Here is a 22,162-nt window from a genome sequence, read left to right as displayed (position 1 = left end):
TAGCATCTTTAGGATTCTCTATGTATAGTATCATGTCATCTGCAAATAGTGACCGCTTTACTTCTTATTTTCCGATAATCCCAATCTCCCAATTCATCATACCACCACCACCACCCCTGCCACTTTCCCCCCTTGGTGTCCATACATTTGTTCTCTACATCTGTGTCTCTGTTTCTGCCCTGCAAATCGGTTCATCTGTACCATTTTTCTAGGTTCCACATATATGCGTTAAGATACGATATTTGTTTTTCTCTTTCTGACTTATTTCACTCTGTATGACAGTCTCTAGATCCATCCACATCTCTACAAATGACCCAGTTTCATTCCTTTTTATGGCTGAGTAATATTCCATTGTATATATGTACCACATCTTCTTTATCCATTTGTCTGTCAATGGGCATTTAAATTGCTTCCATGACCTGGCTATTGTAAATAATGCTGCAATGAACACTGGGGTGTATGTGTCTTTTGAATTATGGTTCATCTGTACTAATTTGTATTAATTTAATGTCTTTGTCACTATACTGTAAATTCCAGAAGGCCTGACGTTTGCTCACCAGAGACACCTAGTCCTGAGCACAGTATTTGGAACCTCAATAAATACTTGCTGACAATCTTGTGAATTTGTGATAGATTAAAAACCTGAGAAAGACACACAAAAAACCCCTCAAGTTTAGGCTTGCCCAAAGGCACACAGTAAGTTGCAGAGGCAGGATTTGAACCCAGGTCTGTTTTGACTTCCAAGCCTGTGTAATTCCCTGCTGTGAATACTTAGAAAAGAACACCAGAGTCCTAAGTATCAAGAAGATTGGAATAGGAGCACGTGCCACCATCAGGAAGGGACAAACGCATACAGCATTGGCAGTTTTGGCACCTGCAGGTAGGCAGGCAGAGCTGTATAGCCGGAGGTGTGCACAGGTGAATCTATTTAATGGAAGCAATAGGGACTCAGGCAATGAAATTCAGAAAGGACACAAGAGGTTTTAATGGAAACATTTGTGGAGAAAATGGAACACCGAGAGGTCAACCTCTATCAACAGCAAGGTCTCTTAAGTACTTCCTTCTTTCTGATCTGGCCTAGAGAGAAAGAGCCTCAGTGATGAAAGCCAGCCTAATACACTAACTGATTCAGTATCAAAATGACTATCAAACAATTGAAGTGCTTTGAAGCCATTTAAAAATAAGTACATAGGGGCTTTCTTGATGGCGCAGTGGTTAGGAATCTGCCTGCCAGTGCAGGGAACATGGGTTCGAGCCCTGGTCCGGGAAGATCCCACATGCCATGAAGCAACTAAGCCCAGGTGCCACAACTAATTAGCCTGCACTCTAGAACCCACAAGCCACAACTACTGAGCCCACGTGCCACAACTACTGAAGTCCATGCACGTAGAACCCGTGCTCTGCAACAAGAGAAGCCACCGCCATGAGAAGCCCGCACACCATAACAAAGAGCTGCCCCCACTCACCACAACTAGAGAAAGCCCATGTGCAGCAACAAAGACCCAACACAGCCAAAAATAAATAAATAAATAAGTTAAAAAAACAAAACAAAACAAAAAAACAAGTACATAACACAAATACATATTAATATACTTTAATATCTTCAATTTTTTCACCTGTCAACATGCCTCTGAAAAATATCTAATGCCAGAACATTTGGGTTAGACAAAGAATTGATTGAATAAAGTCGAATTAAACCTCACTTTGAGTCCTCAGACCTCAGCACAGATGGTGCTGAGTAGTTGGGGGAAGGGCAGCACAATTCCTTCCAATTTCTCTTAGCTTTCCCAAAAATGAACATACAATTTAAATAAAATCAGAGTATTTATTACTCAAACACAGGTTCAAGACAATCTCCTCTCAGAAAAGCAAACAAAAAAACCAAAAAAACCCACTCAAAAAACCATAATGCTATCTCTAGCCACTCAAGTTCATCCAACATCCACAGTAATTGTTTAAAGACAAATGGAAGCATGACCTTCTGCTAAAACGCCTCCAGTGGCTTTCCATTGCCTCAGAATGAAGTTTAGATCCACCTCCATTCCTCGTAAAGACATCCCTGACGTGAATCTTGCCTTCGTTCTTTCTTGCCTCCTTCCCCCTCCTTCACTGGTCTCCAGTCACCCTGGCTTTCCTTTTGTTCCTTGAGCTTACCAAGTTCCAGGCCTTTGACCCTTGCAATCCTCACTCCTGCAGGATCTTCACATGTCACAGTGTGAAGAAGTCTCAGCTCAAATACTTTCCCAGACCCCCTAAAGTAGGATTCACCACCACTCTCCATTCTCTTCCATACGATTCTTTTTTTTAAAATTGATTTTACCACCATCTGAAATTCTCTCGTTTATTCATTTGGTTTGTTAGTCTTGTCTTCTCATAGTAGAATGCAAGCTCCATGAGAGCAAGGACTCTCTGTGTCTTGCTCACAGGTATCCCACACCTAGAACCATGGGTAGCTCAAAGCACTCCACTGCCACCAAAAAACTTCCTCTGTATCTTAGTCAAAGTTTATCAAGAAAGCAACGAGCTCTATCCTTCAATGTGCCAACTTGAAGTGGGTTGCCGTGAAGATAGAAGATACCAGAAAACTCTAGAAAAGAAATCCAGATTAAGTAATTTGATCTGGCAATTAGATTGACCAGATTAGACTTTGCTGAGATTATATATTTGGTTTTGTAACTATGCCAAGATAGATTTTAGTTGGACACACTTTTAAATGTATTTTAAATTGTCCCACTACAAATTCATCATTAGAAACAATATTTTTACCCAGTTTAACAAAATGATATACTATACTGTTCAAATAAATAATTCACCAAATTAGGAAAGGTGTTGGTCTCCTGGTATCCAAAAATGAAGAAAACCATTTGTATGCATGAAAGGTGGGAGGTATGGGGAGAGGGGTTAACTATAGCAGGGACACAGCCCGAAATCCTAGTACCAGATCACAGAACCTTAAAACTAGTTACGCCTCCCAAATTACCTAGCCTAACCTTTCACTTGAAAACAGAGTTTCCTAGATACTAAATGTAATTATTATAGCCCTAATACTATACTACATTTATATAAAAATTTAGAGCTTTCAAAATGCTTTCTCATTATATTTTGTGCTTTGATATTTATAACCTAGTGAGAAAGGCAGGAAAGTTCATATCATTTACCATCCTACAGATGGGAAAATAAAGAGATAGTGACTTGCCCAAGATACACAGCCAGAACCTTCAAATAAGACATAAAAAATCGATTCCTACCCACCTGGCAAATTCTTGGCCTCATACCCACAGCTAATAAAGAATGGTGCCAGGAGATGCTAGAATTTTTTGAATTACAATCAATTTCTCTTTCTACTCTTTGCTTTCTCTTCTCAGTGTTATATGGCTGTCCAAGGTCCCTCTGCTGGCTGGGGCAGTGCCAGGACTAGAACCCAATACAGAACTTGCACCACCTCACCAAGCTATCATATTAAATGAAAACCAAGAATTCATACTATTCCATGAGACTCAATGTGAGCCATTCTAGCTCAAAATGCAAATCAAGCTCCAGCTAACAGTATAAATGTGTAACACCAAGGAAATAGTAAAATAACGTATGATGTTATGGAATATTATGCAGCCTGCAAAAATAAGGTTTTTGGAGATTATTTCGTGAGTATGATAATGACAGCTAACATTTCTTTTTGTTATTGTTGTTGGCTGAGTTGGGTCTTCGTTGTTGTGTGCGGGCTTCCCCTAGTTGTGGTGAGCAGGGGCTACTCTTTGTTGTGGTACATGGGCTTCTCATTGTGGTGGCTTCTCTTGCTGTGGAGCATGGGTTCTAGGCTGTGTGGGCTTCAGTAGTTGTGGAGCGTGGGCTCAGTAGTTGTGGTGCACAGGCTCAGTAGCTGTGGCTCGTGGGCTGTTGAGTGCCCAGGCTCAGTAATTGTGACACTTAGCTGCTCTGAGGCATGTGGAATCTTCCCAGACCAGGGGTCAAACCCGTGTCCCCTGCATTGGCAGGCAGATTCTTAACCACTGCGCCAGCAGGGAATTCCCAACAGCTAACATTTCTTTTTTTTTTCAATGTTTTTATTGGAGTATAATTGCTTTACAATGTTGTGTTAGTTTCTGCTTTACAACGAAGTGAATCAGTTATACATACACATAGATCACCATATTGCTTCTCTCTTGCGTCTCCCACCCTGCCACCCTCCCCATTCTACCCTTCTAGCTGGTCACAAAGCACTGAGCTGATCTCCCTGTGCTATGTGACTGCTTCCCACTAGCTAGTTATTTTACATTTGGTACTGTATATATGTCCATATATACACTACCACTCTCTCACTTTGTCCCAGCTTACCCTTCCCCCTCCCCGTATCCTCAAGTCCATTTTCTAGTAGGTCTGCATCTTTATTCCCATCTTGCCCCTAGGTTCTTCATGACCATTTTTTTTTTTTAGATTCCATATATATGTGTTAGCATACGGTATTTGTTTTCCTCTTCCTGACTTCATTCTGTATGACAGACTCTAGGTCCATCCACCTCGCTGCAAATAACTCAATTTCATTCCTTTTTATGGCTGAGTAATATTCCATTGTATATATGGACCACATCTTCTTTATACAGTCTTCTGTTAATGGACACTTAGGTTCCTTCCATGTCCTGGCTATTGTAAATGGAGCTGCAATGAACATTGTGGTACATGACTCTTTTTGAATTATGGTTTTCTCAGGGTATACGCCCAGTAGTGGGATTGCTAGGTCATATGGCAGTTCTATTTTTAGTTTTTTCGGAACCTCCATACTGTTCTCCATAGTGGCTGTATCAATTTACATTCCCACCAACAGTGTATTAGGGTTCCCTTTTCTCCACACCCTCTCCAGCATGTATTGTTTGATTTTTTGATGATGGCCATTCTGACTGGTGTGAGATGATATGGCATTGTAGTTTTGATTTCCATTTCTCTAATGATTCATGATGTTGAGCATTCTTTCATGTGTTTGTTGGCAATCTGTATATCTCCTTTGGAGAATTGTCTGTTTAGGTCTTCTGCCTATTTTTGGATTGGGTTGTTTGTTCTTTTAATATTGAGCTGCATGAGCTGCTTGTAAATTTTGGAGACTTATCCTTTGTCAGTTGCTTCATTTGCAAATATCTTCTCCCATTCTGAGGGTTGTCTTTCCACCTCGTTTATGGTTTCCTTTGCTGTGCAAAAGCTTTTAAGCTTCATTAGGTCCCATTTATTTATTTTTGGTTTTATTTTCATTTCTCTAGGAGGTGGGTCAAAAGGATCTTTCTGTAATTTATGTCATAGAGTGTTCTGCTTATGTTTTCCTCTAAGAGTTTGATAGTGTCTGGCCTTTCATTTAGGTCTTTAATCTATTTGGAGTTTATTGTTGTGTAGGGTGTTAGGGAGTGTTCTAATTTCATTCTTTTACATGCAGCTGTCCCGTTTTCCCAGCACCACTTATTGAAGAGGCTCTCTTTTCTCCACTGTATATGCTTGCCTCCTTTGTCAAAGATAAAGTGACCATATGTGCGTGGGTTTATCTCTGGGCTTTCTATCCATCAATCTGTTAGTTCTATTAATCTATATTTCTGTTTTTGTGCTAGTACCATACTGTCAATTACTGTAGCTTTGTAGTATAGTCTGAAGTCCAGGAGCCTGAATCCTCCAGCACTGTTGTTTTTTCTCAAGAATGCTTTGGCTATTTGGGGTCTTATATGTTTCCATACAAATTGTGAAATATTTTGTTCTAGTTCTGTGAAAAATGCCAGTGGTAGTTTGGTAGGGATTGCATTGAACCTGTAGATTGCTTTGGGTAGTGGAGTCATTTTCACAATGTTGATTCTTCCAATCCAAGAACATGGTATATCTCTCCATCAATTTGTATCATCTTTAATTTCTTTCATCAGTGTCTTATAATTTTCTGCATACAGATCTTTTGTCTCCTTAGGTAGGTTTATTCCTAGGTATTTTATTCTCTTTGTTGCAATGGTAGATGGGAGTGTTTTCTTAATTTCACTTTCAGATTTTTCATCATTAGTTTATAGCAATGCAAGAGATTTCTGTGCATTAAATTTGTATCCTGCTACTTTACCAAATTCATTGATTAGCTCTGGTAGTTTTCTGGTAGCATCTTTAGGATTCTCTATGTATAGTATCATGTCATCTGCAAATAGTGACCACTTTACTTCTTCTTTTCCGATTTGGATTCCTTTTATTTCTTTTTCTTCTCTGATTGCTGTGGCTAAAACTTCCAAAACTATGTTGAATAACAGTGATGAGAGTGGGCAACCTTGTCTTATTCCTGATCTTAGTGGAAATGGTTTCAGTTTTTCACCATTGAGAACAATGTTGGCTGTAGGTTTGTCATATATGGTCTTTATTGTGTTGAGGTAAGTTCCCTCTATGCTTACTTTCTGGAGGGTTTTTACCATAACTGGGTGTTGAATTTTGTTAAAAGCTTTCTCTGCATCTATTGAGATGATCATATGGTTTTTCTCCTTCAGTTTGTTAATATGGTGTATACATTGATTGATTTGCGTATAATGAAGAATCCTGTATTCCTAGGATAAACCCCACTTGTTCATGGTGTATGATCCTTTTAATGTGCTGTTGGATTCTGTTTGCTCATATTTTGTTAAGGATTTTTGCATCTATGTTCATAAGTGTTATTGGTCTGTAGTTTTCTTTTTTTCTGACATCTTTGTCTGCTTTTGGTATCAGGGTAATGGTGGCCTCAAAGAATGGGTTTGGGAGTGTTCTTCCCTCTGCTGTATTTTGGAAGAGTTTGAGAATGATAGGTGTTAGCTCTTTTCTAAATGTTTGATAGAATTCACCTGTGAAGCCATCTGGTCCTGGGGTTTTGTTTGTTGGAAGAGTTTTAATCACAGTTTCAATTTCCGTGCTTGTGATTGGTCTGTTCATATTTTCTATTTCTTCCTGGTTCAGTCTCGGAAGGTTGTGCATTTCTAAGAATTTGTCTATTTCTTCCAGGTTGTCCATTTTATTGGCACATAGTTGCTTGTAGTAATCTCTCATGATCCTTTGTATTTCTGCCGTGTCAGTTATTACTTCCCTGTTTTCATTTCTCATTCTATTGATTTGAGTCCTCTCCCTTTTTTTCTTGATGAGTCTGGCTAATGGTTTATCAATTTTGTTTATCTTCTCAAAGAAGCAGCTTTTAGTTTTATTGATCTTTGTTATCGTTTCCTTCATTTCTTTTCCATTTATTTCTGATCTGAGCTTGATGATTTCTTTTTTTCTGCTGATTTTGGGGTTTTTTTGTTCTTCTTTCTCTAATTGCTTTAGGTGTAAGGTTAGGTTGTTTATTTGAGATCTTTCTTGTTTCTTAAGGTAGGATTGTATTGCTATAAACTTCCCTCTTAGAACTGCTTTTGCTGCATCCCACCGACAGCTAACATTTCTTGATGGAGCATTTACTCTGTACCAAATGTTCTTTAAGTATATTATATATGACATATATTAGAATAAAATAATAATAACTATATTAAACTCATTTAATCCTTATAGTAACCTTTTCATTGGGGATTATTTCATATAGAAGAAGGAACTGAGGCACAGAGGGGTTATATAACTTGCCTAAGCTAGCATAGTTGGCAAAGGTAGAGAGATCAGGATTTGAGTCTGGGAAGTTTATCTCCAGTTCCCCTGTGCTTAACAAATATACAGGCTGCTTAGGACAGTGGTTACAAACTAATGTAAACTGGAAAAGTCATGTGTATGAATATACACACAAATATGTGTAAATATGAACATATTTATAATGATAAAATTGGGTTCTTTGACATAAATATATATTTTGAACATAAAGCTATTAAGAGCTAGCATGTATTCCATGTTTACTTAATGCGCCAGGTAAGTTCCAAATGCAGTCTGTACATTATCTTATTTTATTTCCCCACCGTCTTGTGGTAGGTGTTATGTCAACTCACTTTACTGATAAGATTGCTGAGGTTTAAAGAGTTTCAGATTGTCCATTCCCAAAACCCATATTCTACACTCAAAAAGTTGTAACTGTGTTTGGTTATTTTATTGATGTAACAATGAGATTACTGGTGATTTCAATTTCTTCTTCACATCTTCTTTGTATCTTTTAAGTTTTCTACAATGAAACCTAGTCTTCCTTAAAATGAGAGGAACACAAAAGAGTCAGCAGGAATGTGTGAGATACTAGATTAACTGCATGCTCCTGGAACCAGAGTGTGGCTTTTGGCCTGAGTGAGCCTACATAGCAGATGGGTGCTTTGGGGAGAGCAGAGAGAACACAGTCCCCTGGGGTACTGCCTGGCATCCAGAAACCATGCAGGAGCCTTCTATGTGCCCAACAGAGTAAATTGAGTAAGTCTTTCCTATGGAGCAAATACTCTTCCAAATGTTTTATGTATATTAACTCATTTAATTCTCATGATAGCCATAGACTGGGTGGCTTGAATATCCTCCAAAGAGTCTGTTATCCCTCGACAGGATTCATTCATTCACTTGATATTTACTTAGCACTTATACAGGCCACACAGTGATAATACAAAAATGAGTAAGACATGGTCCTGGCTCTAGCCGAGTCCTTGGGTCTTTGGGGGAGACACAAACAAAGTAGGTGTAAGAACAAAAAATAGCAGCTAATATTTATTGAGAGCTTAACATTTTGCCTCAAGACTGCAACATCAACCCCACCTAAGTTTCTAGCCTGCCAGTCTGTTCTGTGGACTTTGGACTTGCCAGTCCTCACAATCAAGTGACCCATTTCCTTAAAAATCTCTCTCTCTCTCCCTCTCTCTCTCTCTTTCTCTCTCTCTCTCACCTATTGGTTCTGTATCTCCAGAGAACTGAGTGCAAAAGTGTACTTTCTGATTTAATCCTCAAGAACTTTATGTGATTAAATTACCCATGAGAAAGATACTGTTATTATCACTCTCATTTTCCAGATGAGAAAACAGGTTCACTAGCTTCTCAAGGTCACACACATGAGGTTTAACCTAGGTCAGTCTGACTCCAAAGCCAGGGTTCTTAAACCTTCTGCTACTTGGCCTTGGAGAGTGGGAATTGAGAATTAAGCACAAGGAAGGGAACATCTCACCATCAACCTGGGAGACTGTAGGAAGGCTTCCTTGAAGGGGTTGCTTTTGTTTGACCTTGAATGATCAGAACAGACCGTTACCACACAGAGAAGGGGAGGGACAGCATATACAAGGGAAAGAGAAGGCAAGGCACTTCTGTTTGGCAGGGGCAGTGAGACATGAGGGCATAACGTGGCCCATGTGTGAAAGTGTTGCACAGCACACGAATGCATTTGGACCTCACCTTAGAAGCATGAGGAACAATCAAAGGCAGCTGAGGAAAGGGATCTCTTTGATGGCTGTGAGGAGGGTGGATTGGAAGATGGAGGCAGCAATGCCTTGTCAGGTGTGATAGCAGGGGATGAAAGAGAGAGAACAGAGTCAGGAGCTCTTCAGGAAGGATAATCAACAGCTCTTGAGGACCTACTGACACAAGGCAGGCAGGAAGGAGGAGTCAGGAACAAATCCCAACAAGGACTCTGGCTTGGTTACTTGGTAGACACAGTTCTTCGAATTCGGGGCACAAGGAGGCTAAGAGAAACCTGATGGTTAAGGTCAACAGCACAGGAGTAGGGTCCTACCTGTTACAAGGCTTACAGACCACTTCCTATTATTACTACCATAACCAGGGCTGTGAGCAATTTTTCACATGTTATTTTTCAGTGACTCACTAAGGGCATTTGTAAAGGCTGGGTGCACAGCTAGACCACCAGTATTCTAGTTTTATGCATTGTATTTCAACTTACGGAAACTGCCCGTGGTAGGGAGAGAAAAGTGATATCATCTCATGTGCCAACTTCAATCAACTGGCAGAGGTAGCCTGGAATGTGATGTTGAGATAGGTGCTGAGGCCGGACAGGAAGATGACTATGATTGATTAGTGATGTCTGCCATGTTCAAGAAAGGGGCAGCATAGCACACGGACACTGAGAATAGAGGATGATAGAATATGCTAGTAACTAACAGTATGAAGAGAAGAGGGAAATCTATAAGCCTTCTCTGCAAAAGAGATGCAGCAATAATCTACTTGAAAAGCAAAATAGCAAGCAGTAATGCCTAGCCACCAAATGCTAACAGACCCACATGTAGCAAACAAGCTGAGAGAGAGCCATCTGAGAAAGTAACTGGCATTTACATCACACCCTTTCAGATGTTTTCATATTGATGACCTCATTTGATTTTCACAATGACTCTGAGGGAGGGAACCAGCATTATTGCTACCTTACAAATGAGGAGGGTGAGGCCAAAGCAGGTCCAGAACTCACTCAAGGTCACACAGCTACTCAGGAGGTACAGCCTCTTCAGGTCCTGGTCCTTCCCTCCACATGGCCCTGACTCACCAACAGCAGATGCAGGAGCCATGGCAGCCCAGGAGGCAGCTATAAATGGCCCCATTGTATGCACATTCAGTAGAGCGACGGCCCTGGGGACACATTCACTTGTGTGTCTTTGGGCAGTCACCCAATCAGCCCCAGCACCTTTGAACGTGAAAGACACCACAGGTTCCAAGTCTTTGTCTATTCACATTTTTGGAATCATTACTAAAATAAACTTTGACTTGCCCTCTTACAGAAAGAATAAAAATCCTTGGGAAGGTTGTTTCATTTGGTTTTGGTTTCCTCAATGCAAAATGAGGTTGGACTAGATTGGTTAATCTTCCAGGGTAGCACACACCATCACACTTTTATGATAATGGTCAAGGCTTTCACGGAATGTCAGTGAACACCGAGCTGTCCTTCTCAGAGAGAAAGGGCTTTTGTTCATAGTGGGAGCCAGGCTTTCTGATAAAGTGTTTTGTAGAATGTAAGCTGTGAAAGTTTAGAGTCCACTGGCTTAGTGATATCACATGTCCCTTCCCGTCATAAAATTCGAGGAACCAGTCAGTGTCATTGAAAGGAGCCCATTGGGCTAAAACACTCCTGCATTAGGTAGCCTTCTTCAGGATGGTGGCTGTTCTAAAGGCTCATGACCTGATAATAAAATTAACTTGCTTAGTTTTGAAGAAGGCTCTTGAAATACCGTGTCAAATTTAGACAATCTGCTGTTGGCTTGTCAGCCAGAGACCCAGGCCAAACAATTTCAGATTTGAGCAGGATGTTCCAATCACAGCATTAAACAAACAAAGAACACTTGACTAGGATTCAAGTTTGGCTAATAGATGCTGGCTCTGCCTTTTGGTAGGGTGGTCACCTTGAACAAGTCACTTAACATCACTGACCCCTGGTTGCCTCCTGTTTGAAATGAAGATAGTAATGCCTATTCCTACCACACAGAGATAGTGTAGAATAAAATATGTACAGAGTATGTGATAATATATACTAGACGCTGAGTTTCTGAGGATGGCAACTACAGCTGCCCCTTTTTGCTATCATATTCACTGGGCCTAGAATTGCACATAGGACTAAGGAAAAAGTTCCAGATATACCTGTTAAATGAATGAAACATTTTGGAAACTTTGAAGTATGTTCAAGTGCCACATAATTTTAGGACAATGTCCTAAGTTAGATAGGACATGTTAGATAACATGTTAGGTAACATCTTCCTTATACTGTTTGTAAAGATATGAGACATGGGTCACTCTGGGCCTTTTAAAAAAATCCTAAAATACTAGCCCTGGTACATAATAGAAATGTATATGAACCAAATAAAAATAAAAGCCTCTGATACATAGTCAAAATATTTGTGAATTGATGTGAATTGATTGTGAATTCTGATTCTGATATCACCTTATCATGAAGCTCTATCTTTTGTGTGGAAATGTTCGAGACTAGAATTGTAGCTGAACTCTCAGCTATAACTTTGGGCTTGAAACCATAAGCCCAGGCAAGAGCATGATATGCAACCACTTCCTGAAATACAGGGGAAGAATGGGTCTGAGAGGAACCATCAAAAGACAGTCACAGAACTAGGATCAGAATACCAGGCTTCTGAATGCCCACCTGTTGCTTGACACATGGATAACACAGGCCCGTGTAGAGTGACTTCTGCAAAAGGAAACTGGCTTTCCTACCATTGGAAAGGATCCAGCGATTCCACTCCTGGGTATTTGTCTGAAGAAAACAAAAACACTAATTCCAAAAGATACATGCATCCCAATGTTCGTCACAGCATTATTTACAATAGTCAAAGATATGGAAGCAACCTAAGTGTCCCTCAGCAGATGAATGGATAAAGAAGACATGATAATATGTTTATATATGTATGTATATATATATATATATATGTGTGTGTGTGTGTACATATATATATATATATATATATATATATGTACACACACACACACACACACGCACACATGCAATGGAATATTACTCAGCCATAAAAGAGGATGAAATCTTGCCATTTGCAACAACATGGATGGACTTGGAGGGTACTGTGCTAAGTGGAATAAGTCAGACAGAGAAAGACAAATACTGTTTGTTTTCACTTATATGTGGAATCTAAAAAACAAAACTAATAACCAAATATAAGAAAACAGAAAACAGACTCACAGATAGTGGTTGCCAGAGGGAAGGGTTGTGGGGGTATTGGTGATATAGGTGAAGGTACAAACTACCAATTATACAATATAAATAATAGGAATGTAATGTACAACACAGAGAATATAGTCAATAATATTACAATAACTTTGTATGGTGAGTAATCTATAAAAATATTGAATCACCACGTTGTACACCAGAAACTAATATGATATTGTAAGTCAACTATATTTCAACCAAAAAAAAGAAAAAAAAAAGAAAGGGGGCTTCCCTGGTTGCGCAGTGGTTAAGAATCCGCCTGCCAGTGCATGGCACACGGGTTCGATCCCTGGTCCGGGAAGATCCCACATGCCGCGGAGCACCTAAGCCCGTGTGCCACAACTACTGAGCCTGCTCTCTAGAGCCCGCGAGCCACAGCTACTGAAGCCCGCACGCCTAGAGCCTGTGCCCCACAACAAGAGAAGCCACCTCAATGAGAAGCCTGCGCACCACAACAAAGAGTAGCCCCCGCTCGCCACAACTAGAGAAAGCCATGCACAGCAACAAAGAACCAAAGCAGCCAAAAGTAAATAAGTAAAATAAATAAATTTTTTAAAAAAGAGAGAGAGAAAGGGGCTCATAGGTGCCTATTTGCTCTTACCTCTCTGAGTAACTCTCTTGAACATTCCCCCGACCTTTGCTCCAGACCCACGGGCCTCCTTGCTGTTCCGCCCACATTCTGAGCCTTTCACTGGCTCTTCCCCCTGCTTCTTTAGACTGCTCCTCCAGGTAATTACTTGGCTGCTCACTCCCTTCACTCCCTCAAGTCTTTGCTCAAATGTCTTCTCAGCGAGGCTTTCCATCAACACCCTATTTAATAACTGCAACCCCATCTGCCCCGATCCTTCCACTACTTCCTCTATCCCCTTTCTCCACTCGTCTCTTCTCCAAAGCCCTTACCCCCATCCAATGTACTCTGCATTTTATTTTATTTTTTCATGCCTCTCTTGCACCAAACAGGAAGCTCCGTGCAGGCAGGAATCTGTTTTATTCACTATTGAGCCTCTAGCACCTAGAACCATGCCTAACACCTAGTATTCATTCAATATACAATTTTTAATGGACACATAAATAGCTCTATGCTAAAAGCTATATAAGAGGGTTGCATAGATGCACTTTTGTCTTCTAGCACAGCAAAGATGCAAGACAAACTTGTAGCATAAGTGCAAAAGGACAGCAGAGGAAGAATAAACCAATAAAAGCAGAGAGTAATATATTTGAATCGTTTTTTGTGTCAGCAAAGGTATGTTCTGAGGTAGGATGAAGAGGAGTCAATCATTAGAATTTAAACCTTGGAGGGAGTGAATATGTGGAATCCAAATCATTCAGCAAATGCCAGAGACTCTTAGAGCTGGAAGTTCTAGAGGGATGACAGATCAATGCTCGTATTTTGTTTGCAAGGAAACAGAACCCCGGGAAGGTAAAGTAATCCTCTCAAGACACACAGCCAAGAAGTTACAACATTTAGTCTCAAACCTAAGTCTGACTTCTGGGTCCATGCTCTTTCACCCCAAAAAATCCAGTCTGCACAAATTCAGAGAACATATTGAGTTTCTAAGATTCATAGATTCTCCAATCAAGAATAATTTGGCATCTGAAAAACCTCACATACCAACACATTGCCACTGCATGCACAAATACACTGTACAATGGTACACTAGTTTACATACATTAATTTATTTAAAAACACTTTCCCAAATTCCAAGTCAAACTTTCTAGCTCTATAATCTATTATTTTCAGATCTGGTCATAAACCAGAGAAAAGGAAAGAGAGCCCCGGAATGAAAAGGAGGAATGGAAGAATGAGAAAAATGGAGAAAGGAAGGCAGAAATACAAGGAAAGCAGAAGGAAGAGAAAAAAAAATATGTACAGGATATTGACAACAATGCCTCTGGGAATGTCTTTGAATAGCTCTGCTATAACTTGTCTTTTTCCAGTATGAAATCATTTCCTTGGAGCTAATCACCAAAACAATTTAAGCTCGAGTACATATTTTCAAATGGACTATTTCTTTTCTTTTGCTTCTCAAAAGGTATTATCTGTATCTTACAATTAGTACTCCATAACACATATCTTTTCCCTAGTTATCTCATGTTTATGGATTTTGTTTCTCCAGCAAGAACATAAATTTGAGCAATTTATTTTTCTTATATCCACCATAATGCCCCAAATAATACCTTATAATGTAAACTATGAAGTCATCAGAGTCATTTACATCAGGTTTTACTCACTTAGTCAATAAACAAACATCTAAGCATCCACTCTGCATTAAGAGCTAAGGATACAGAGGGGAGATGACAGACCAGATTCCTGCCCTCATGGAGCTTACCTCTGAGTGAGAGATTTAGCCGATACACCATTAAACAACCATGAATAATAAATACAGCTCTTAGGAGAGAGAGGACACTGAGATGGACTCAGGGCCCAGGGTGTGTGTCTGGGAGCTTGGGATGACAAGGATGGTAGGGAAGGCCTCCTGATGAGGTGGCAGTATTGCTGGAATCACAAGAGAATCAGTTTACTCCATGAGCTGGCAAAAGAGTGTTCTAGGCAGGGCAAAAGCCCTGAGACAGGAAATTATTCGTTCTAGACACTCTGAGACAGGCAGCAAGGCTGTCGGTGTTAAGTGCCACGTGAGATGAGCTTGAAGAAGCACAGAAGGCCAGAGCGTGCCGGCTCCTGTATGCTCTAGATTTTAAGAGAAATGAGAAGGTATTGAAGTTTTTTTAAATAAGGAAGCAACATGATAGAAAATATTAAATAGAGATACTGAACATCTTTCTAACACCCTGCAGGTACAATTAAATGGCATACATGTTCCAAGAATGGAGATTCGTTCCTCCCCAAGTCTACACCTCCTTCCCCAAAGCTCTTCCGCTGGTGAGCAAGCCATCCTAAGCCCATAGAAATATTAGGTAGTCAGTGCTCAAACCCATTAGATCCAATACCTCTGCCCCACACCCTACTTTCTCCTCAAAGGAATCCTGCACTTAGCATGCTCCCTAATTCCCTTCTACCTATGATCTCTTCTCCAGTTAATTTCTCCTCAGAGACTTTTGTAGACGCGTGAGCTCACATCCATTATAATCCCTTAACTTTTTCAACTCCTTTACAATTATCTTTCTCTCTTTCTTAATTCCATTTGTGAGTTTCCATAAAGTGGTCACAATTAAGCAGCATTAGATATGATAAAACTGAATTGCAAATAGGTAAGCCACAAGTATGGACGTAAAATTGAACATAATTGAAAAATCCAGTGTTGAGTCTCTAAAACTTCTAAAAATACTTAAAAAAAAAAAACCTTCAAAATTTCTCTCCATCTCCTCATTGTCCTCTAAGTAAACCTTCTTCCCCTCAAGTAGCAACATTAGAAATTGAAAATACATTTAATGCCATTGTTCTCTTTTGGCTAACTACTATAGTAACTGTCATGTTCTTTATACATTTCACGGCAAATATTTAATTTCAGGTAGATAACAGGTTAACAGCCTTTGATGGATTACTGAAAGAATGCAACCATCATTTATATCATCATTTCTACAGGAAAACTTGTTTCAAGTGATCAGATCCCAAACAAACCCAGGAACATAAAAATTGAGTTGCTGACTTCCTGCAACTTGTTTATTTGAAACATGGATAGTGTATGTGCCAAATCCAACAGAAAGAATCATCCACAGTCTTCTAGCATGGTTTATCTAAGTTAATTTTTTTAAAAAAGACTACATGTTCTTTTTAGAGATTTAAAGTTGGCCTTGGGAATTGGATGGGAATTTATACATAACAGGAGGCTGTTTCCAGCCTTGAGCCCCTTAGGAAGGAGAGAAATTACATAAGGGATGGAATATATATTATAATCTCATAGGCATGCTTAAGATTTTCCAAAATATCATCACCATTTCTGGGAAGGGAACTGGTAGAAGAGTGAGAAGCATTCGCTTTAAAACTTCTTAGCTAACTAGAAAATGAACAGTTCCAGCTTCAAAATGCTTCGTTCCTTTTTGATTACAGCAAAGAAATTTCCAAATAAATAAACTTCGTTTCTAGATAGGGGAAAGAAAAGCCTTTACTGTTACAAGGTTCACTGCCACAACAGAAGATCAGTTAATCTAGAATTGTTTAAATTTTTCTAAATACTGATTTTGGAGGTAAAAGGTATTAACAAGGAATTGAGAGGTATGATTCTGTGAGTACTCACATTTAAAAGAGAGACAGATGCAACCAAAGAAACTTAAGGCCTAGCTTTCAATCAGGTTAATATACCCACCTCGATACAAAGTAAAAAGAAAAAGTTCATATTTAAAACGTTATGAGGGATCAAAAATAGGAGCTTTCTTGTTAAATGAACTTGGGTCCGAAATCCATCCTCCCATTTTTCTGCCTCAATGTATTAGTTTTTATTTTTACAATTTAGAAAAAGTACTGCAGAAGCATTCAGTGCAGAATACATTTACTTGCAGGTTATTGTGAATAGTAAAAATAATAAAATTAATTAAATTACTCTGCACATTGCAATTAAACCCTTAAAATATGCTTGTTAACTTCAAAAATTATTTATAGGATGAAACTACTGGCTGCCCCTAAACTCTTCTTTCCAGTAAAACACCTAAGAGCCTGAATAGGGAACTGAAAACACGAGCACTTCCAGTCCAGTTCCTCCACACAAGGGAAAATTTCCCAGACTGCCTTACAAATTAATAAATGTCCCTGGAAACCCTGACTTAGTTTCACTTATCTTAAAAAAAAGTAGCTAAAAGGTCATTTTCAAACTTTAATAGTAATAATATAGGAAAAACAACAGAATCCCTGAATAGTTGCCCTAATCACACAGACTGCACTGTAAGCTTGGCCAACATCTATGCCCTTTAGCAAATAATTCCCTCTGCTCATCCTCTTTCCTTCACAGTCATACTACATAAGGCTCCACATCACAGGGCATTCTTTAGGAAAGACCCAATACTAACCACTGCCAAAAAATAAAGAATGCAGGAATCAACAAATCGAGTCCCTTAAAATATACTTTTTAAAAGAAAAATATTTGAAAGGAGTCATGGAGCCACAAACTACCGATAACGTGCTTGAGGTCCCTGCAGAAGTACTTCACTGCCTTCTGTGATACTTGAATCACTGGGGAGGTAGTAACAGTTCTCTTCTATGGCCAGAATTTCCAATAGGCATTGAATGAATGGAGCTTCTACCCTGTTCCATCAAAATGAGAACACAAAATTAAACCATAAGCCATTCTGATGAATATTTGTTTACTCTTGTTTTACACAAAGTAGAGAAGTAGCTTTGAAAAGTTGCCATGGCCATGCTTTTCCTGAGCACTGGACTAAAACACTTCAGTAAATATAGAAATATATACACACAAATGCAAATGTGGGTTCTCTCCCTTTCTAAAATACTGTATATGTGTGGATGACATATGCGTGTGCAACTCTGTGTTTGTGTGTGTGTGTGTGTGTGGCATATGAACTAATTGAGAAGACAGCATGTTACCTATCTGGATGTTTGGTGACACATTCTCAGAGCCCACTGACGTTTTGGCAGACAGCTGCCATGACAGGATTTCAGGGTGCTTTTTAGGGGCTTTCTTATCTTTCCAAGGCTATCATGATAGATGGAAGCCTAGCTTCCTCTAGGGAAGAGTTAAGTGGGAATGACAACTGCTATAACACACTTTCAGAGTAAGAGCAATTCAGAGGTGAAATTCTGAGATGCAGTATCAGAAATATGCATATATTGCCAAAAAGGCTGGCAACTAAGTTGGAAGGCCATTGATAGGCAAACTGATTCCTGATTAAGGTTCCCACCAGCCTTTCTAAAGTCCCTGAACCGTGAAGATAATAAGTCTTGAATAGTATTTAAGTAGGAGCTATAGGTAGATAAAAATTATTAGTTTCATTTAAATGTTTAAGCCACTGGAAACACCTATCCAATTTCTTTTGCAAGGATCTGATGGATGGCCACCGCACCCCTAGTGTCACCTTTAATTCATAACAGTGCTCAGATAGCATCCTTCATTAGATAAATTTGGTCAACGCAGAGCAATAGTGTTAATTCAGCTCCAACACATGTCTTTGTTACAGTTCTCATTTCAGTGTAGGCAGCTCAGATAAGCTTATCACAGGGCTTCGAACTGACATTCTGTGGTGGCACAATAGACAATATTACCAAGAGAATCATTAATAAGCATCAAAAAATATTACTTCCTTCAAAGATACTTTAAGTCCATAGTTTATAAGGCAAGAAGTAAAAGGAAAGCTCTTCCACTTCCCCGTGTAAGATCAAAATCTAATCAGAACGTGTGCAGATTTATTCTCAAGAAATGCTACGTGAAATTTAGCTGGAGAAACCTAGTACCTCTATAGACACAAATTTTTTCTGAAGAGGGTAATCCACGTGAGCTTCTAATTGAAAAGTTCATCAGTAGTGCTCTTTCTTGTTTGTTTTGCCTTGTTACTCAAAGGTTAAATCCATTTTGGATTTCATTTTGAATTAATGAAAATGATTTAATCTTAGAGCATTAGTAATCTCACTTTATTTAGGCCTATATTTAAAGAACTAGCTTGAGAGCCCTTTGCAAACAAGACCAGTCTCCACAGCAAAATGATACCCAATCTCTCTTTTCAGGCTATTTTCTAAAATCTGTGGGCCATGACTGTAGAATTCTTCACTCCCCAAATCACATTAACAATGTTTGACATGATGACAGAGAAAGCAAAAAGAATTCATTTCTGCCAAATAAGTACAGGCAACGCTTCTGTTTTTTGCAACCATTCTCCTCTTATTCCATTTTGGTAAATTTCTAAGGAATGTTTAAAATCTGTAAGACAGACCTTGGCTTAAGAGGTGGCCTCTCTGCCATTTTCATGGCTGATTTGAGACCCATTATGCACTCGATTCCGCATTGTGAAATCCAGGCTGGGGACAAATTTCTGCCTGTCATCTTAGGAAAGGCCAGGAGTTTTGCACCATCCTGTAGTGTGAAAACAGAAAATCAAAGCCAGGGTAGGGCTGCCTGCTTCTTTCCTAATCAGCTTGCTGCTTTTCTGAGGCACTCTTGGTTGTCACCATCTCAAGCTTAGAAGGGTAATTTAGTAGAATAAAATAGAGTTTAAACAATATCTCCCCAGGGAAAGTTCCTCCTTACACTTAAAATTGAATGCAAAAAGGTAATCAGTTAAGTAATCATTTGATGCTTGGCTAAGAACCATTGCATGGAGAACACATTTAGGAAGCACAAAATTCTTTTTTTTTTTTTAACCTGATAAGACCCCTAATCAGAAGCCAAGAGTCCCAGATATTTTCCTCCTATTGCTCATTCTGTTGCAGTGACAGCCCCATAAAACTATAGCTTATGGACTAAATTTGTTGCACCTCTCACCCCAACAGTATGATGTAAATTGCAGAGATAAAAATATCTTACAAGAATTTTTAAACAGTTCACCGAAAATGACAGCATGCATAACTTTGTCAATGACCTCTCCTAATGTTAATTTCAGAAGACAAGTTTCCGTTGTAAATGTTTAATCAGTGTAGTCCCAGGAACCCAGAGCAGAAAACCTTATCTTCTCTCCCAACTTCTTTGCTTTGCAAGCTCTTTGCTAGCTCTGTCTCAGCTCCTTGCAAGCACTTTAGGCAAGCTCTGTAGGTTCTGAGCTAAACAAGAAGCCCTGTGGTTTGATTCCATTAGTCTGAGCCCTGGTCCGCTGCAAGCAAACTGCAGAATTTCTGCTTGCAAATCCTGGCAACCAGGTTCTAGACCAGCCACAAACACAGACTGTACACATAATTCAACACTGTTCTGCCCAAACCTTGCCTGAAGCCAGTCAACCACAGCAGAAAGCATCCTACCTTCCATCATGGTGGCAGAATTGCATTCCTTAATTTCCAAAGAGTCTGAAAAAATACAGGAGGATACGATTCCAGGTCCCAGCTAAGTCCTCACAACGCTGCTGCTGCTGTCGAGAGATCTGCTCTGTCCGATGCTGAAGCCAAAGGAGACAAGTGTTAACCCCAAAGATAGGCCATGGATGCTTGTGGTGCTGCTTCACCTACAGGCTCCCAGGAAGATGCTGCGAGAGAAAGGGAGAGGAACAGCAAGCCGGCCAAGCTGCACCGCCTGCGCTGCCTCGGCCAATCCCTTCAGCTCTGGACCGCGTCACATGGTAGCCAGCCTGCATCTCCTGACACAATACCCCCGGAGAGCACACAGAACCTATTTCCCGTCCCCATTCCCCTCCACCCCCATCCTCTCCTCTTGTCACCAAATGCACAGCCCCTTCCCCACCTGGTGACGCACTTCCCCCGCCCCTCCTCTTCGTCTTCTTAAGCCTATTGCAGCGTCTGGGTACCCGAGATTAATTATCAGACGCTGCCACCTTAACCGGGGACGCTGGCATGAAACGAGCACCTAAGTGGCTCGCTGCGGAGGAGACTTTCTTTTCTTTTTTCTTTTCTTTCTTTTTTTTTTTTAAGAAAAACTTCTTAATTATTCCGTGCAGCCTGAAGTCTTGGCTGTACACTTTCAAGCTCCCATTGCTATCTCCCTTTGCCCTGAAGGAATTCCAAATGTCAGTTATCTGTGGCCTCCGCACACATCTGTGACCCTCTCTCGCGCTCTCTCTCTGCCTCTCTCTCTCTCTCTCTCTCTCTCTCTCTCTCTCTGTCTCTCTCATTCAGGAGAGAAAAATCAATCCGGCTGACGTCACATCATAAACAATTATCCCCAAAAGGATGATGCAGAAGAAATATCACCCCAGTTGCCTTCAAAAGAGCCAGAGAATTAATCGCGCATGACACGCCGAAGGGCTGGGAACTGTCATTAAAACAAAGAAACAAAAGAACCCACCCGAGTGGGGCTCTGGAATCGCACTGGCAACGCTTGAGATAATTTCTGGGGCGGGAGGCGGGAGAGAGGGGAGCAGGCGGGGAGGGAGGCCTCAGCCCGACGGAAGCCAGCTGTGCGCGCCGCTTCCTCCCACTCGGACCTGGGCCGCCGGCCGCCGACCAGACCGCGGGGCGCAGCTCCGCTCGGCGTTCGAATCCCGCCGCCGGCGCGTCCTCGGGCCCAGCGCACACGTGAGCCACCGCGCCGCCCACGGCAGTCCCTGTAGAAACCAACTTTCTTCTCAATGACACCTTTCTCGCCAAGCGCCTCTAGCATCCGTAGTCGCCGTTAAGCCCATTCGTTCATTCCTGTGGGAATCCGGCGGGAGATAAACGTGCCGGGTTCCGGCCGGAGGGGTGGGTGGAGCCCAGGGTTACGCAGCTTCCAGGGATGGGGTCGGGGCGCCGTGCTGCTATTTAAGTGGAAAGGGTTATGACACCCCAGCTGCTTGGGTTGAGACTGTCACCCGACTGGTCCCTAGGGATCCAGGAGCCGTTAAGAGGGCCCCAAGCCCCGGGGTCTGGCTGTCCTCGTTTCCTTTCAAGCAGGCTTAGCCCTCAGAGGGCCAAGGAAGGAGAGGGCAGGAGGAGTTTAGGAGGCAAGAGGAGAAAGAAAGGAGATGGGCAGGGGAGGAAAGTCCTCTCTAGAACCCTAGGCGACAACATCCGGCAACGTGACTGAAAGGCCACTACATCACAGA

General features: G+C 40.7%; 1 protein-coding gene across 11 annotated transcripts in view; it reads right to left on the bottom strand.

The window, feature by feature from the left end:
* SGIP1 (SH3GL interacting endocytic adaptor 1) overlaps window positions 1–21,036 on the bottom strand; it is a 211,607-nt gene extending 190,571 nt beyond the window's left edge. For 10 of the 11 annotated variants that reach the window (XM_060023445.1, XM_060023466.1, XM_060023483.1 and 7 more), the window contains exon 1: window positions 20,427–20,757. In XM_060023445.1, the coding sequence (XP_059879428.1) occupies window positions 20,427–20,436 (10 nt within the window). In that variant the 5' untranslated portion in view covers window positions 20,437–20,757. Of the gene's footprint in view, window positions 1–20,426; window positions 20,758–20,862 lie in introns of those variants that run through there. The other variant, XM_060023453.1, reaches the window with a different exon arrangement.
* Window positions 21,037–22,162: the final 1,126 nt, after the last annotated feature.

The sequence above is a fragment of the Delphinus delphis genome, chromosome 1 (genome assembly GCF_949987515.2).
Source record: "Delphinus delphis chromosome 1, mDelDel1.2, whole genome shotgun sequence".
Taxonomy (NCBI): domain Eukaryota; kingdom Metazoa; phylum Chordata; class Mammalia; order Artiodactyla; family Delphinidae; genus Delphinus; species Delphinus delphis.
Note: the sequence above shows the minus strand (reverse complement) of the source record. Positions and strands in the feature narration are given on the sequence as shown.